The sequence below is a fragment of the Miniopterus schreibersii genome (genome assembly GCF_964146895.1).
Source record: "Miniopterus schreibersii genome assembly, chromosome: 6".
In the NCBI taxonomy this organism is placed as follows: Eukaryota; Metazoa; Chordata; class Mammalia; order Chiroptera; family Miniopteridae; genus Miniopterus; species Miniopterus schreibersii.
Window position 1 is genome coordinate 8,066,938 of NC_138107.1, and position 17,008 is coordinate 8,083,945.

General features: G+C 53.2%; 1 protein-coding gene across 1 annotated transcript; it reads right to left on the bottom strand.

The window, feature by feature from the left end:
• Nucleotides 1-5,219: 5,219 nt before the first annotated feature.
• Nucleotides 5,220-16,557, bottom strand: BNIP5 (BCL2 interacting protein 5; the record flags this gene model as incomplete). The annotated part of the gene is made up of 11 exons (XM_081140603.1): nt 15,924-16,557; nt 14,866-14,985; nt 13,548-13,612; nt 13,065-13,341; nt 11,778-11,909; nt 10,715-10,773; nt 10,163-10,403; nt 9,182-9,313; nt 8,256-8,320; nt 6,760-7,002; nt 5,220-5,255 (listed from the first exon to the last, which is right to left on the bottom strand). Exons 1-11 carry the CDS (start codon nt 16,552-16,554, stop codon nt 5,220-5,222), a joined length of 2,001 nt encoding a protein of 666 aa, XP_080996729.1. The 5' UTR covers nt 16,555-16,557.
• Between the last annotated feature and the right edge of the window lie 451 nt (nt 16,558-17,008).

Here is a 17,008-nt window from a genome sequence, read left to right on the forward strand (position 1 = left end):
CCCCACTGTTCTCAGATGCCTTCCCCTCACCCCTGGCTTTTTGGGGACCAGGATGACACCCATATCAAGCCTGTTGGTGTAGAGGGTCCTGTTTCCCTGAACCAACACCTTCTTGTCTAAACATCCTCTCAGCTTCCCTGTGGTCCTTCCAACCTTTCCACTGCCCTGCTCTGGACAGACAGGGGGACAAGGACAGGAACTGAAAAGCATGTGGCACAGCCCCCTCCTGACTGCAGGGCTGTAGGCCGTCCTCCCAACCCCAGCCCGGGCTTGTTTTTTGACGTGGGTCAGATGGGTCCTGACCCACAGGATCTAGTCCACAGGGCAAAACTCTGGAGGGTCAGGCAGGGCTGAGCCACGGACACTTTCCTGTTTCCTGTGGTGTCAAGAAACCAGGTTCTCTTGTTTTGTCTCTCATTTGCACAGCCTACTAAAGGCTCCACCGGGGACCAGTGGGCGCCGCCTGGGCCGCTGGCTGGAACCCCTGTGGAGCTGCGCTGGCAGCCCTGGTCTTCCCTGAGTCCTGGGGTGGTTGGAGAGGAAATGGGGGGCCAGACATCCCGCCCCTCCCCTCCCCCGAACAAGGACAGACTCTGCTGTTCACACCAAGTGAAAATGTTCCACAAGGAAGACACCTTCAGCCTCAATTTCCCAGTCTGTCCAGAAAAGATGAGCCCCTCCACTCCCAGGGTGTGCGTGCGCTCCAGCCGCCAGGCCCAGGAAGGAGGCCAGGCTGTCCGCAGGCGCAGGTGCATTTGCCCAACGGATCCCGGGGCGTGAAACCCAGCGGAGTGGGCGGAAGGCAGCCTGAACTGGGAGGCCCCGTGCAAACTTAGCCACGGAGGGTGGGGGCCCTTACGGCAGGGGGCCCGGTGGAGCCTGCGCGTAGCAGGACCCCGTCAGGGAACCGAGTCTACGCGAGCCCCCTTCAGAAGCTTCTGCCTGGAAGAACCCGATGTACCTCTAGAGGCCTGAGCAGAATCAAGTGTCAGGTGTACTTGGCCCCCTGCCTCCCCTGATTTTGTGGCCCAGACCATCAGGGAAGCGCCTGGCTCGGGAGCGGCCGCTGCAGGCCTTCCTTGGGCAGTGCCCTTGCCCTTGCCCTTCGCAGGTGGCTGCGTGCCCAGAGGCCTGAGACGTGGGGACCGGGGAGGGAGGTGCCAGTCTTGCACAGCTCAGGAATGCGTGCTCCCTGGTGTGCAAGGAGAACTGAACGTGACAGTAACTGTTTTAACTCAAAGCCCGTGTTCAGAGCCCAGCTGCTCTTATGCTACAGTTCTAAGTATCAATAAATTCCCTTGTGTATTTTCCTTCATGTGGCTTAATTTCTTTTTCCCCATTTTGAGGTAATCAAGAGAATTGTTCTCGCATTAGTTCCAGGGTTGCCAGATAAAATACGGGAAGCTTTGTGAAGTTTGAATTTCAGATAAACAATGAGTGATTATTTAGTATACGTCCCAGTATTGTAATTATTTTTGTATATCTGACCTTCAAATTGGACAGGGCCAGCATATTTTTATTTGCTAAATTTGGCAACTCTAATTAGTTCCTTTCTCTGTTTTATGATTTTTTAAAAAACAACACTAATGCTTTGAAATTGGGAGTTCTCACTGGGACCAAGGCCAAGGCCAGAACACTCTGGTTTTCCAAACAAGCATCTGAATGACAGTGGCAGTTCCACCCTCTCTGTGACCAACTAACACCCAAACTCAACCAGTTCTCGGCAGACCCCATTATCTCTGACTCACCCACTTAGCCTCCTGACGTCTCAGGGTGAGAAATTAGGTTAATTATGTCCTGGTGTTATTTGCCCAACTTTTAAAAGCCTTTCAAAGCAGCAGGGTCTCCCATGCAGCCCAGTGTTCCTGAGGGAGGCCACCCTCACAGGGTGTCCACCACCCTGCATTCCCACTGGCACAAAATTCCCATCACCAGGGAGGTCCATTAGCACCCTGAGGGCAGGGACTGTGTCTTTTACATCAGACCTGGCACATGGTAAGTGCTCAATAAATATTGGTTGAGCCCGGCCGGGTGTGGCTCAGCGGTTGAGCATCGACCTAGGATCCAGGCGATCGGGGTTCGATTCCTGGTCAGGGCACATGCCCGGGTTGCGAGCTGCAGCCGATCAATGACTCTCTCATCATTGATGTTTCTATCTCTCTCTCTCCCTCTCCTTTCCTCTCTCTGAAATCAATAAAGCTATATTTAAATATATATATATATATTGGTTGAATATATGAATTAATGAATTAGACAATAATGGGGGCATTAAAACTGGTGCTCTCAGAGCTGGGCCCTGGTCTGTTTAGTCTGTGTAACCTTGAACCAGCTGGCTGTGTAACCTTGAACAAAGCACTGCCCCTCTCTGAGCCTTAGCTGCCTCACCGGGGAGATGAGGCTAATAATCCTGCCCTCTCATACCCTCCTCAGAGCATCCCCGTGAGCCTTCAGAGCTCGGGGAATGGAAATGTGGTTTGAAAAGACGACAAGGGTCGCCTTCCTGGGGAGCCCCTGGCAGAACTCCTATGCTATCTGAGAGGGGAAAGGAGGCCTTCAGTGACTTTCAGTGGAGGCCACATTTCCTAGACCAAAACCAGGCACTGTGTTCTGCCAATTCTATCCTGGTTCTGAGTGACAAGAGTTCAGGCATCAGAATTTAGGGACGAGTGAAACAGATGACAGAGAATGAGGACTGGCCCACATTTTCCTGGACATACGTAAGAGTCACAGAGTTGTAGAATGTCAGGTGTGGAGGGCAAGTGTCTTGTCTCCAAGGTCATCAGCCTGTGGGCAGCGTCCCCTGAGGCCCAGCCCAGAACACTTTTTTCACTGCCTCAGCAAAATACCACGCCATGGATGGGACACCTGGAAAGCGTCCAGAGAGGGTCCCCAGGCAGGGGCAAGGAGGCTGACCCCCAGTGGGCCCCATCTTGCCTCCACTGTGAATAATCCAGCTGAGACCTTTTTGTAAGTCAGTTTCTTTATTTGTCCAAATAACACAGTACAAAAATGAGACAGATGCCAGCATCAGGACTCATACCAAATACATAGAGCTTAAAGAACAGCGCTCCAAACGGGAAACTGTCCCGAAGGTCCCTGACCCCATCTAGAACTGATTGCCCTCCTCCACATTTTGGCGCTGTGCTCCTACACACCGCCGAAAATAAGTGCATAAATAGCTCGCCTCCCCCCACTTCTTAGCAGCAATAACACCAAATGGCTTTCAGAATATGCTTAGTGGCAATTGCTAAAGTTTGCCTCAGGTTTGAGGCCAGTCCGGTCTAAACGCCTAAGGCCTCTCTGCCCTGGGCTTCTCCGCCCCAGTCCCACCCCCAGCGCTCACCAAAGGGTCACACAGCGACAGTGTCCACCGAGCGTGACAAGACTGATTGCCATCCAGGTGTTAACACCCTCGCCCCTGTGACCATGTGTCCCAGGCAGTATCCGAGGGCTGCAGTCACAGCCCTGTGGGGCACGCAAGTAGCTGATGGCCATGTGGCAAGTGGCTCACCTGAGCCAAGCTGTGGAAACTGTTCAGCTGTGTAGGAGGCAGAGCCCCTAACAGCCCACCTCTCACCTTCAGACAAAAACAAAAGGAGGCCCCTTCTTAAGACACTTTACTGCCACCAGCTGAAAAACGTCATCATAAGTCTACAAATCCACAGTGTCCCGGAGCTGAGCAGCCTCCCTGGGCCACTGTGCTCTTGAGCAGGGCACGCCCGGGAACCCACGGTGATTCAGCTGGAACCTCCCCTCTCCCTTTCCTGAAAGCTACCAGATTGTGGCTCTAATAAAACTAATGACACGCAGGGACATGGCACTAGCTAACCTTCAGAACCCTTCACATTCATGTCTCACTGACTCTTGGCAAACGCTCAGGATGTGGGAGAGCTGCAAGGCATCGGCTTCATTTCCCTGGCGTAGAATTAAGGGACACGGGGTTGCAAGGTTTCCGACACCAGTGGTCCCCAGCCCGCAGGTCTTCCCTGCCTGGGCCTGCAGAGTTCCTGGGAGGTGGCGACAAGTCCATGTGGGCTCGGTCAACTGAATGAATGACATGTTGCACATGGAGGCACATCTGTTTAAATGCATATGGATGTTCTGGTGAGAGGTTAAACAAAATTTTACTTTTAAAACGAAGACTCGTTTAAAACTAACATCTGGGAAAATGTCATCAGGTCTTTTCTATGATAGTGGCTATATTTTTAGCCATTTTTCTCAGTGGTTAGAGCAGCGGCCCGTGGACTGAAGTGTCCCGGGTTCAATTCTGGCCAAGGGTGCACACGTGGGTTGCAGGCTCAATCCCCGGCCCCGATAGGAGTTTGTGTGGGAAGCAGCTAGTTGATGTGTCTCTCTCAGATCGATATTTCTCTCTCTCTCGCTCGCTTTCTCTCTCCTCTCTCTCTGAAAAGCAATGAGGAAAAAAATATCCTCAGGTAAGGAATAAAAAAAAGAAAATACATGCTGATAAAAATATAAGATTAAGGACTTAGTAACTCTTAAATGAAAGTAAAAACCAGGAGTGTCACCCAAGGGCACGTAAGTCAGCACTAGGGTTGTCCCCAGAATGCAGGGCTTTGACCCCCCAGGCTAACACTGCAGACCAGTGCTTGTTGAGGGAGCTCCCCGGCTTCCTCCCTGACCCACAGCTTAGAGGCAGGATCACTGGTTGTCCAATTCCAGCTGAGGAGCAAGGCCCCCCAGGAATGCCGCCTGGATCTTGGGACTTCTCTGCCTATTCATTCATTCATTCATTCATTCATTCATTCGGTGTCTCCAGCTCAGTGGGGACGGTATATTTAGCCACAGAGTAGAAGCACTCACTACTCCTCTTTAGACAGATTTCAGCAATACAGAACCAGAAGGGATACAGTGAGTCACCTCCAGCCCAGAATCCAAGGTCTGGAGAGGACAGGGGACAGGCAGGGCCTTGCAGCAAGTCTGAAGCAGGTCGGCAGTTGGAGCCCAGCGTCTCCTAACTCCCAGTCCGGCGCTTATTTCTCCCAGCGCAGTGTCTGCCTCTCGTGCTGTGGAAGAATGCGTCGTGTGTCCTCGGCAAGCCCACGGGGATGTGAGGACACAGATGGCTGTCTCCTCTGTCTGCAGCCGTGTCTGCGAAGCACTGAATTGGGACAATCATGAAGCATCTTCAGGGTCCCCTGGCTAAAGCCACTAATTCTTTGGCTAGTTCAAGGGCACTTGAGTGCAAAGCACAGCTTTCAATCTGGACTTTGGACATCAGGACTTGTGATGTTCTGGGAGGAGAAAAAGAACATAGGTTTTAGCCAGAGCCCAGTTATCTGTGGGTTCCACTCTGGTAACAACAGCCGTCTCATTAATCCATCAACACACCATACTCGCTCCCCCTCTGCGTCTTTGCTCGTATGGTACCTTCTGCCTATGGTGTCCTCCTGGCCCTTTCTCCCCATCTGCAGCCTCTCTGTTCCCAAAAGTCAAAATCAATGCCTGCCATCTCCTGGAAGTCTTCCAGAGCCAACTTGCTTTATTGACCTCAGTTACCACTAATTTGGCATTTAATTGATATTTAATCTTGTCATCAGTGATCATTCTGTATTTTCCACTGGCAGAACCTTCCACAGGCCCTCACAGCACCTAGCACACTATCTATTGGTTAAATGAATAAATGAATGAATGATAGAACCAGAGGATGGAGTTAGGGCTACTGAGGATGTCGGATCTGATGTTTCTGTAATATCTCTCACAAAGAACTCAGATCACTCCATAAACTATTACCTGACCCATCTTAGAGGGCAAATTATCTGTAATAGCCCCATTCTCCAGGAGAAGACAGAGAGGCTGAGTAAAGAGAGGTCTAAGGTCGCAAGGAGTCCTCATCAGGAAAATAAGCCAACGTTGTGCAGAGCATTCGATTAACAATGTACAAACATCATGAAGTAAGACCAGCTTTCCTGTAAGGCTTAGCCATGGCTTCCAAAGGCAATCAACTCAGAGAGGAAGACAGAGTGTTTGAGTGATGGCGACATCATTGCAATCACACTCTGGTTTCCCAGGGGACCACTGGGATGTAGAAGTTCTGGTTCCATGTGTCCAACACCACAAACAGAACATTTCTGTCCTTTAAAGTCACACCCTCGTTCAGTAGCTTCTGCTCTATAGGTCTGGGTCCAGTGTTTGTAAACAGGTTATCTTAAGTGGATTTGAAAGGGGTGGGGGAAACTGTTTATCAGGGTCTTCCAGAAAACATGTGAAAACTCAGATTTTTAAAAAAATCAGTAATAAGTATTATTTCCAAAGGGACCATCTCAGAGCCTTGGGGGAGGGGACAAAGTATGAAAGCAATTGCTCTTCTTAATGACCAAGGTCTGTGAAGGCTCCTTCTGGTCTACCTCCACCATCTCTTGCTTGGTATATAATCTTACTTAGCTTTGTTATTTAAATTTTATGACAGTCTCAAATTGGGGACCCAAGCAGCAGAACCCATGAAATAATACGATAGCAACTAAGATAGCAGTCTGTCCAATGTTCCACACTGATATCAGAAAGTATGAGAATGCATACAGTTAGGGACCAGAGCCGGATAAAGAAGATGCTAGTCATCAAGTAAAGCCAGTGAGGGTTTTGGGAAAGAAAAAGGTCACGGTGGTGTAGAATTGTCTAGGAAGGCCTCAGCACGGGAGTGGCATTTCAGCTGGACCCCAGAAGTCCTGGACTAGGCAGGGAGAGCAGGGGTCAGTAAGCAGATCCTGTCGTCACTTGTGCCATATTGCCATTTCTCACCTGCTGGGCCTCCTTGCATAGGAACTGGGGGTAGTGCAGACCCATCAGGCTGAGGGTGGCATGACAATTTTTGCCAGAAAACTTGTTAGCCAAGCTGAAGGCAAACTGGTAGGGCCTCTCGGTGAGGTCCCTGTGGGGCTCCAGGGAGTGGGCGCCCCGTCTGCGCAGGGTGGCTGCCAGCTTTATGAGGGAGGAGTCTGGGAGCTGGTAAAAAAGCTTCTTGAAGCTGGGGTGTCGCCTGATCTGGAAGCAGAAACGAAGGCAGGCCATCAGTGTCGCTGGCAGGTGACCCTCCCACCCACAGCCTCCCTCCAACTCTACGCAGCCAGGCTCCAGGGTTCCATTCCTCTGCCACCCACAGCCACTCAGGATCTGTCCTGCAAGGTCCGGCTGCAAATAGCAGGACAAACTGGGGAAAATGCAGGCCTTTGGACCCAGACAACCAGGTTTAAATCGCATCCACCACCTGAGTGGCCTCTCTGAGCCTCGGCCTGGCCATGTAGAAAATGGGGAAGTGATACCCCACCCTCCTGATTTGATTACTGTTGAGGGAGGGCCTTAAGGAAGGTGGTTTATGCAAAATATTTTGTTAGCGTAGATGCTGATGAATTTTAGTTCCCATCTAAGCCTCTTCCTCTTAATACCTAAATGTCTTAGGTATTGATTGTCTTAGGCCCCTCCAGAGGCCGCCCCAGAGACAAGGTCCGGGGTGCAGCTCCTTTATGCCTAAGCGAGAGGACCTGGGGCCTGTATCCACCAGGTCCCATCAGCCGCCGGTGGAGGGCAGCTCCTGGGGAGGCAGAGGGTGTTCATTCCAACCTACCTCAGGGGTGGCAAAGTGGCTCTGGCAGCCAGTTCTCAGGTAAGAGGATGCAGGTGCTGGCCCAGGGGAGTTGGGCTGGGATACACTGTACTGCCAGGTACCTAGAGCGTCCGCCACACTGTCACTCATCTGTGACCTGCGCTCACACCTGATGGCCCCTTCCTGTGCCATCTGTGTTTGTCACTCCAGTAGACTGTGAGGTTTTCGGGGGCAGGGAATCATCTCTTTATAGGCTATCTAGCAGGGAGGGAAATCTAAAAGCTTTAAAGAATTGGAGATCAGATGGATGCCAAAGGGTGGGCCAGGGCCTCCCCCAATTCAACTCCATCCAGACTCAGGGAAGGAGGCTTCCTGGGAGGTGGGAGGTGAGCTGAACTTCACGGAGGACTTAGATGGAGGAGGTCCTGGCTGGCAAGGGAGCTGCACAAGCTTTATATTATTTTAAACTAGCATTTAACTCATCTGCTGCATGTGTGGTGTTTTCTATATATACGCTAAACTTTGCCAAGCAGGTATTTAATTCTCCATTTTGCAAAAGAGGCAAGCGAGGCTCAGAGAGGTTAAGGGACACACCCAAGGTCACCCAGATACAGAAATGGGGGTTGAACTCAGGCCTCAACTGTGAGTTGATGAGACTCAAGAGTTGGCCTTGGGGGGACTGAGTCGTCCTTACCTGCTTCCCCAAATGGCCATCTATCCCTTGGAGAAGGACCACCAGCTTCTGGATGATCAGCTCCTCTAAGGCAAATAAAGAAGAATTGAGAGACTGTTGATAAGTTCTGCCGTAGCACATCCATGGATTACAGACTATTTTGTCTCTAAAGCACAGCACACAGATCAGTTATGAAGGGCAAAGAAGCATCTTCCCCAAGCTGGAGCTGGAGCTGCAGCATGAGAGCTTTGCTTGGGTTTGCTTTATAGAAATAGAAGGGACTTTGGGCTGGGCTCCACATGTAACCATTTGACAGATGGGAAAACTGAGACCTCCCAAGTCCCTTATCCAGGCTACAGAGTAGCACTGTCAAGAATGGGAGTTGGGACCAGGAGCAGCTCATCAGAATGCTGGGAGGGGAATTTCATGGCTACGGATGGAGCAGGAGTGTAGCCATCGGCCAGGGCTATAAACAGTGGTATGCAGGTGGCCGTCTGTACCAAGGGTTCATTGTAAATGCTCAGGGAAATTGTGGACCCATTGTTATAAACTGTTGGCAGCTTGAGATTAGCCAGTGGGGATATTTATGCCACAGAAGTCTGCAAAGGCTACAGAGCAGGGCTTCCCTCTTGACACCCCACCCAGAGCTGCTTGCCAGTACACCTCTCATTATGAGACCCAGAGCAAGCTGGGAATTTAATGAAATATTCAAGCAAACCAGTGGGCTGGGGGGAAGTTACATCCCGTATAATAGACAGGTGTTCTCTACCTGAAGAAGGCTCCCCACCTCCAACTCCGCCCCAGCAGCCCAGCTGTAAGGTCACCCCTCACTCCTCCCTGCCCCTCGAGGTCTCCTGGATATTTGTCAGCTGCCTAAAGTTCCCTACTCAGGTCCAGCCTGTGAAATCCATGGGGCACCATCCCAGGTGAGAGCAGGAGATACTAACTAGATTCATGTGCTCCATCCGGCAGAGGTCTCCCTTCCGGCGTGTGGCCTCTGGTCTGGGAGGGTGCTTCTGAGGACTCAACTTGTCCCCCTTCTGCAGGCGAAGAGTCCCAGATCTCAAGACCCTCCGGATCTAGGGTGAAAGGAGCTGTGTGAGTGTGTTTGCACCTGTCAAATCCACAAGCCCGTCACTGCGCCTAGGTTCTGACAAGCAGCTATCCAAAGGCACTGGCACGAGTGGGGCCCTGGTTTTCCAGGCTCCTGGGTGAGCCCCCAAGCCCCTGGGCCCACCTCAGAGTTCACAGGACTCCATTTGCCCCTCCAGAAATCTCATTCTTTCTTCCACCAACCCCCTCTCCCTCCTCTCTGCCTGGGAGGAAAACAAACAGGCCTGCCAGCAGGTCCCCCAGGTGAATTCACTTCCCCTTTAACTCTGCGAGGCTCTGCGGACTCAGCCTGTCGGAACCTCACTTTCTCCATCTGTTCAATGGGGGTAATAAGACTGGCCTCGCAGGGTTGTGAGCTGGTTACATGAGCTAACGTGTGAAAGGGGCATGGAGTATCACTCCGTAGATGTCAGAATCACTGTATGCCAGCGGCCCGCACACTCCGGTGCAGTACAGAGCCGGCCCAGGGCATACCCTCCATCAAACCTGGCTCTATATGTTTTTCTGTTAGCTTCCAGGTGATTCTGATACACTTGTCTAAAACACAGAGGCACTGTTCTCCTACCACACTTGTTTTAAAATGTTTGCGTGTGTGTGTCTGTGTGGTGGGATGTGGGGAATGTGTTGAGAGCGGTGGGTCCTCCAGCAACCCGCCCCTCTCTTCCCCGCAGTCCTCCCACACCTCCCGTTCTGCTCAGGGCCCAGAGCAAAAGTCAAGACTGAACAGGAGGCCTTGCAGCTGGCCAACCCCTGCCCTGGAGGAAGGGGGGCCCCCCCAGGCAACCTGTTACCATGGCAACCCCAGGCCCACTCACCAAGGCTGCTGGAGATGGAGGGCCGATGGCCCCCGACACACAGGGGCAGATAGCTGGGCCTCTTGGGTGGCCGGGACTCGGGGCTGGTGGCACCTGCAGCCCCCACTCTCTTGGGCTCCTTGGAGCTGTGTTTCTTATGAGAAAAGGCTTTTCTGAAGCTGGACTTTTTCTCTTGGGATTTCTTCCTGCAGGGCTGGACCAGGTTTTCTAGAGCCCCTTCTAGCTCCTGGACTTGAAGTTGCTGCCATGAGATGAGAGAGAATGAGTCAGGGCCCTTGGCTTTGAGGAAATTGCAAGTGAGCTGGGGAAAGGGACCAGCAGCCCCTGAAACCAAGAGACCTGCCTTGGCCCAGAGAGTGTGGCCCAGAGAGAAGCTACTCTGACGCTCAGAGGTGGGACAGGGACCGTGCCCTGGGGCTGCAAGGCAGGAGGAGGGAGCAGAGCAGGGCTCCTGCCAGGTGTAGAACTGGGGGAGGGGCAGGCCAGTTCGGCCAGGCCTGGCCGGGGGTCCAGAGTGAGGGCCAGGGTCTCTGCGGGGAATGCCCTCCTCACCTCTCCCTCCTGCTCCTCCTCATCTTGGAGTAGGGTGATGATCTTCTGGATAAATTCTCCTAAAATGAACAAAGTGTTTGCTTTCACTCTGGTGCAGATCAGAGCTTTTCTATGGTCATCCTTCATTTCCTAAGGCCTGGGTGGGTGATTCTCACGGGTCTCCCAGGTGCTTGCATGTGTGGCTGTCCCAGGCCTGGCCCAGGGGACTCCCAGCTTCCTGAGGCGCGGCCTGAGGGCAGGGCCCGTTTCAAGGGAACACATTCATTCATCCATTCCCCAGCCAGGGCCTAGAGATGCTGGTTAGGTGTGAGGAAAGCAGCACAGGGCCCTTCCCATTCCCATTCAAGGCACATTTTTGGTGAAAGGAAACAGGCAGAAGGGGGTGGGGGAGCAGATCTTTAAGAGCATCTTCAGACCCACGGAACTACCAGTGATGATTCTGAGCTCGCTCCGCCATGAGGACACAACAATCGTGAGGCAGCTACCATTTGTTGAGCTTCCCTCCTGGGGCCCCTGCCCCTTCCCATCCTCTTTGCTCTTCCCGGGGCTCTGAGCAACCTCAGCAATAACAACAAATGACAGCTAGCACTTATTAGCTGCTAAGGAGCACTGCTCTCAGGGCTTTATTGGCTCTCATTTGTTTAGCACCTCCACAAGCTCTGTGAAGTCGGTTCTATTGTTATTCCCATTACACTGATGAGAAAACTGAGACCAGAAAAGCAGCAGCTTGTCCAAGTTCACACGGCTGGAAGAAGTCAGAGCCCAAATTCAAACCCAGGCCCTAAATCACATCCTCTACCCAGCCTGTCCTGTGGGCCGATGCCTTCTTCGAAGTGCCTGTGTCATGTCCCGCCCGCCCCCCCCCCCAGGTATTTCACATGCGTGGAGGCTCAGACAGGGTGACTGACAGCAGTGCGGCTGGGTGCCTGTGCTGGGGACCCCACACTGCCTCCCCAGCCTGCTGCACTCAGAAGGTGGTCAGGACAAGTTTCTGCCTCTCCCTGGCTCAGTTTCTCTTCTGCAAGGGAGGGGTGAGGCCAGAGACAAGGAGAGAGGTACTCACTGCATTCCGAGGCTCTGTCCGGCTGCAAGTCCTCTCCAGGCCCCTGGCTTCCTGCTTGGGTGGACGGCTCGAAGGGATGTAGATCCCCACAGTCTGTAGACAAGGCCTCTTGGACTTGAGGTTCTTCCAGGTCTGAGAAGCAAAATGAAATGGTGAGCGTGTTTTGTTAGCCCGAGGCTGTTAACTACTGCACAGAAGTTAGCAGAGTCTCCACGGTAGGCCCTGTGGCCAGATCACGGTGGACTGAGCAGGGTGGTGAGCCGGGGGGGGGGGGGGGGGGGGGGGGGGGGGGGGGGGGAGCTGCTGGGCAGGGCCTTTGTACTTCCACACACCTGGCTTCCTGGGCTTTGTTCCCTCCACTCCCTCCCCTCGCGACCTCACCCCTCCACCAGCTTGGCTTGATCCACTATCTGGAGAGTAGATGCCAGAGAATGAATTAACGCTTCGGGCCAGAGTCCCCTGCATGAAAACCCCCTCTTTGGTGTAAGGCAGGGGTGGGGAACATCATTTGGCCTGCCCCTGCCAAGGCAACCATGGGACTCGAAATTCAATAAATCTAGGAGCATTTTTCATAGCTAATTTTCAGGCCGATAATTTTGTACGGCCCACGAATGATGTTATAAATATCCAAATGGCCCTTGGCAGACAAAGCGTTCCCCACCCCTGGTGTAAAGCATTGCCCCTCCTTTTTAAAATGTAAGTTACCCCGGCCAGGCAGTTCTTCCCTGACACCCAGGACGATCCTTTCTCCCTCTGTCTCTGGCTCCATCATCGATGGGCCATGACCTTGAGCCCTGTTTTACCTCCCTAAGTATCAGTTCCTTCGTCTGTAAATGGAGGTAATGAAATGGCTGAGGGCTGATGGCGGATAGATACACAGGGGGTAAGTGTCCCATTTTATAGGCGAGACTGAGGCACAAAGATGCAGAATGACATAGAAAGTACAGCTCCGAACACAGGTCTCCTGCCTCCCAGTCGCATTTCCTTCCTGTGCCTCCCCACTGCCAGGGTGTGAGAGCTGAGGCTGCAGGGAGATGCGGACAACTGGGGTCCCTGAATACAATTTCCACTGGGGGCTTCTCTGGGCTGCCTAGCCGGTGAGGTGTTGTATGTGGGGGGGTGGCCTGCTGGCATCCCTCTTCTCCTCCCCAAGGCCCTCCCCATGTGGCTCAGGGAAGAGAAAAAGTCAGCTGGGCTGGCTGCCCTTCGAGTGGCCAATGCCAACCCTGGGGAAGCTTCCAGAGCTGGAGGCAGCTGCAGTATTGCTGTAATGGTGAGCCCGCTCACCAAGGCTGTTGGAGATGGAGGGCCGATGGCCCCCAAAACACAGGTACAGGAAGCTGGGCCTCTTGGTCGGCCGGGACCCCGGCCTGGGAGCGTCTGCAGCCCCTGCGCTCTTGGACTCCTCAGAGCCCTGCTTCTTATGAGAAATGGTTCTCTTGAGGTTAGACTTCTCCTGGGATTTCTTCCTGAGGCCTGCTGCCGGGTTTTGTGGAGCCACCTCTGGCTCAGGGGCTTGAAGTTGTTGTGGGGGAGATGAGAGAAACTGAGTCAGGTCCTTGACCTGAGGAGAGAGGAAAGCTCCCTGAGAAGCAACTCAATAGCAACCAAGTGCTTCAGGTGTCCCCAGGCAAGGGAGTGACAGAGCCTGGGGCAGGGGAGCTGGGAGGCCTGAAGGACAGGTAGGGCAGGCAGAGGGAGGAGGGGGGAGGGAGGGAGCAGGAGGGGGAAACATCAAGCCCCCGGGGACCTCCACAGGCGGCTCCTCACCTCCCCTTCCAAATGGTCTCCCACGTCTCGGAGCAGCTGCACTATCATCTGGATGATAGTATCCTCTGGAAGAAAGTGAAGGGACAAGTTAATCTTTCCAGATGCACAGAGAATACTTTCTAATGACTGTCTTGGACTTCTGAGACCAACTTGGGCCTCCTGTGTTAAACGAGGGTCCCCAAAATAGCTCCTTAGGCCACAGATGTGGTGGAAAGCACCACATCCCAGGGGCAGGTCCTCCTGAGAGAGGGCTGAGAGGCCCGCAGGGGAGTGGTACTAGGCCAAAGCATGACATCCCAGGCAGGAAACATGAGGTCGGTCTTTTGAGCGTTTACCTTGTGCCCCACTATTTCCTTCCAATCTGCAAAATGCCAGTCGGAGAAAAGGTAGAAATGGTGGAGGCCTGGCCTCTGGTGGGGTTAGAGGCGGAGGGACTCCAGCCCATGCTACCCGGGCAGCCTGCCGCAGCGATGCATCAACTACACTACCAAGTCTTTGCGGAGAAGCCACAGCAACATTAGTGGTTTTCCTTGCTACCCAGTCCACCTCTGCAAAGACAGCGTGCCCAGAGCGGCCTCCGCTAGCTGCTGACCCGCCGGTTTACACCGAAGGAGGTGCACACGAGATTCCCTGTGCCAGGGCCTCCGAAGACTGTTTCTCCCCTCCCTCCCCTCCCTCACTTCTCTCATTTAGAAATCCTGCTTGGCCTTTACTCCCTGACTCAGTCTACCAGCTGATTCCTTTCATATCTTTCAAAATATGCCCATTCTTTACAGGGAATTAGATTAATGGAGCATTCTTGATTTTATTAGGGGCAACAACAGGATTGTAGTTGAGTATGAGACTGTCCTTATTTCTTGGTGACCCGCATTAAGTATTTAAGGATGAAGCATTATTTTACTTAAAATGGTTCAACAACAAACGTATACACGCACACACAAGCACAAACGCAAAGCAAATGGTCAACTGTTAACAACTGTGTGTATATGAGTATGCATAGAACTATTCTGTCCATTCTTCTATGTATTTAAATATATACACATAAATTCTATATTCCTTGATTCTAAATTCCTTTTATGGATTTAAAGAGACTAAAAAGTCCCATGCTCATTAACTCATAAGCAGGAGCATTTGCCAGTGGCCGTTCTAATTCCTGAGACACCCTACTGTGAAACTATGAAATAAGTAAATGTAGCCAGAAGCACCAGAAGCTGCAAGGTCAGTACACGCATTTTGGGAGCGACCAGCTGGGGCCTAAGCAGCTGTCCAGGGCAGTCGCCCAGCTGCGGGAAAGAGGAGACAGTAGGTTCTGACTCACGGTCAAGCTTTTTGAGCTTCTCAACCTGCCAGTGGCCTGTGGCTTGCGAAGAAGGTTCTGAGATGCCAGCATTCGGGCCCTCGAGGAGCAAGGACTGGTGGAGATCAGAATCCTCCCCGCCTGGAATAGAGATGAAAACAAGTGTGGGTGCGGCGGGTAGGGGTATGTCAGTGACATTCTTCTGACTTTGTTCATTGACGCTAGGAAACAGCACTGAATTCCCAGCAGGAGGGTACTGCTGTAGCCAGCTCTAGGCCTAACCAAAAAATCAGAAACACACCAAGGTTTCCATTTGAAAAGAGGCTGCCTCAACCCAGACCTCCTTCCCCCACCCCCAAAGTATCCTGGGTCTTCCTTGAGTCTCTCTCTCCACTATAACATGGGTCTTTGGAAAGCTACAGGGCACAGCTCCACCTCCTCTAGGTGCCTGCGAGGCATTCAACCCCAGGACACTGAGTCAGGAAAAGAAGGCACCTCTCGACCAGCTCCCTCACTTTACAAATGAGGAATCAAAGGTTCCAGAGAGGGGCAGCAACTTGCTCAAGATTACACAGCAAGTTTCTTCCTGATGGAGCCAAGCCTAGACCCAGCACCCGAGCAGCTGGCCCTGTCCACTTCCCTGACACCCACCCCCAGTCCTCACCTGTGGACCAGTGCGAGGATAGGACTCCCATCCTCGCCTCCCTCCCTGCCTCCCATTTCTCCCTGGTCCATGATCCTCGAGCTAGAGTACTTAACAAGAATAGCTATCATTTACCGAGCACTTTCCAAGTGCCAGCTCTGGGCCACAGCCACCCTGTGATACAGAAACTGTCATTATCTCCATTTTATCAGTGAAAAAAAAGTAAGGCTCAGAGAGGAAAGTCACCAGCCCCAGGTCACACAGCTAGTTGGCGGTGGAGCTGGGGTCTGGCGTCGAGCTCTCAGCCCGGGGCTGTTCTGACAGCCGTCCTACCTTCCACCCCCTCTGTGGAGAGGTTGGAGGAGCCAGCTTAGAGCACCCTAGCCATTGGGGTGGGCCACTGGGGTTACCATAGAAATGGGAATGGTCTGCTCACCCCTGGGTCCCCGGCCCAGGTCAGTCTCCTGGGACCTTGAGGCCATAGCCGTCGGAGGCGGCACTGCCTCTTGGCCTTCGGCTTCCTGGGCGTCGGTCCCCTTGGTTTCCTCATCAGCATGTTTCTTGTGACCATGTTTCTTGCGGCCCCCCTTCTTGTCATGGGCTTTCTTCCTGGGAGATGGCTGCCCGGGCCACTCGGAGGTTTCGGCAGGCTGGGGGAGGCCCTCCTTCCCCTTCGCCCTCCTGCTGGCCTTGTCTCTGGTCTCCTCCGGGCCTGTCCTCAGAAAGAAGTTCAGCGCAGTCTTCAGCCACCCCTGCTGGGTCCGACTCTGTGCCTTGTCCTTCTTGGTGTCCCGCAGAGGCCTCTGCTCACTCTGGAGAAGCTCCCTTGTCCCCTCCGGGCTGGGGGCTATGCCCACGGTGCCTGGAGCCTCTGGAGACACTGGGCTCTTGGGACGCCCGCTCCTGTCGCTGGCCCTCCTTGGAGGTGCCTGCCTGGAAGGGGTGGCAGGCAGGGAAAGGCACTGGCCCTCCCATGACTCTAAGTTCTTCCTGGGGTCTTGTGACCTGTCCAGAGACCTGGCTCTCCTTTGTGACAAAGGCTTCCTCGGGCCCCGCGGAAACTCCATTGTGCTACAACCAAAGCAAAGAGCTCCCTTAGAAGAGGCCTGCTGACTGCTGCCCAACCACCCAGCCCGCTAACGAGGGTGATCTCAGCTCTCCAAGCTGTGGTCCCATTTTCATCCTTCAACAACCCCAGGAGGGAGGGGTGCCCTTGTCCCCATTTTCCAGAGGAGGAAACTGAGCCACAGGAGGTCGTGGCCCAGATCTCACAGTGCCCTCCTCCCAGCCCCCGACCCCAGCCTCAGAAGGAAAGCGGCACTGACAACACTTTGATTTTAGCCCATTGAGACTGATTTCGGACTTCGGGCTTCCAGGACTGTAAGACAGTCAGTTCATGTTGTTCCAAAGCCGCTGAGTCTGTGGTACTTGTTAGAGCAGCCACAGGAAACAAACAGCTGGAGCCAGGGGCCGAGGTCTGTGCCTTACCAGCCAGGACTTGGGCAGCTCACGCATGTTTTC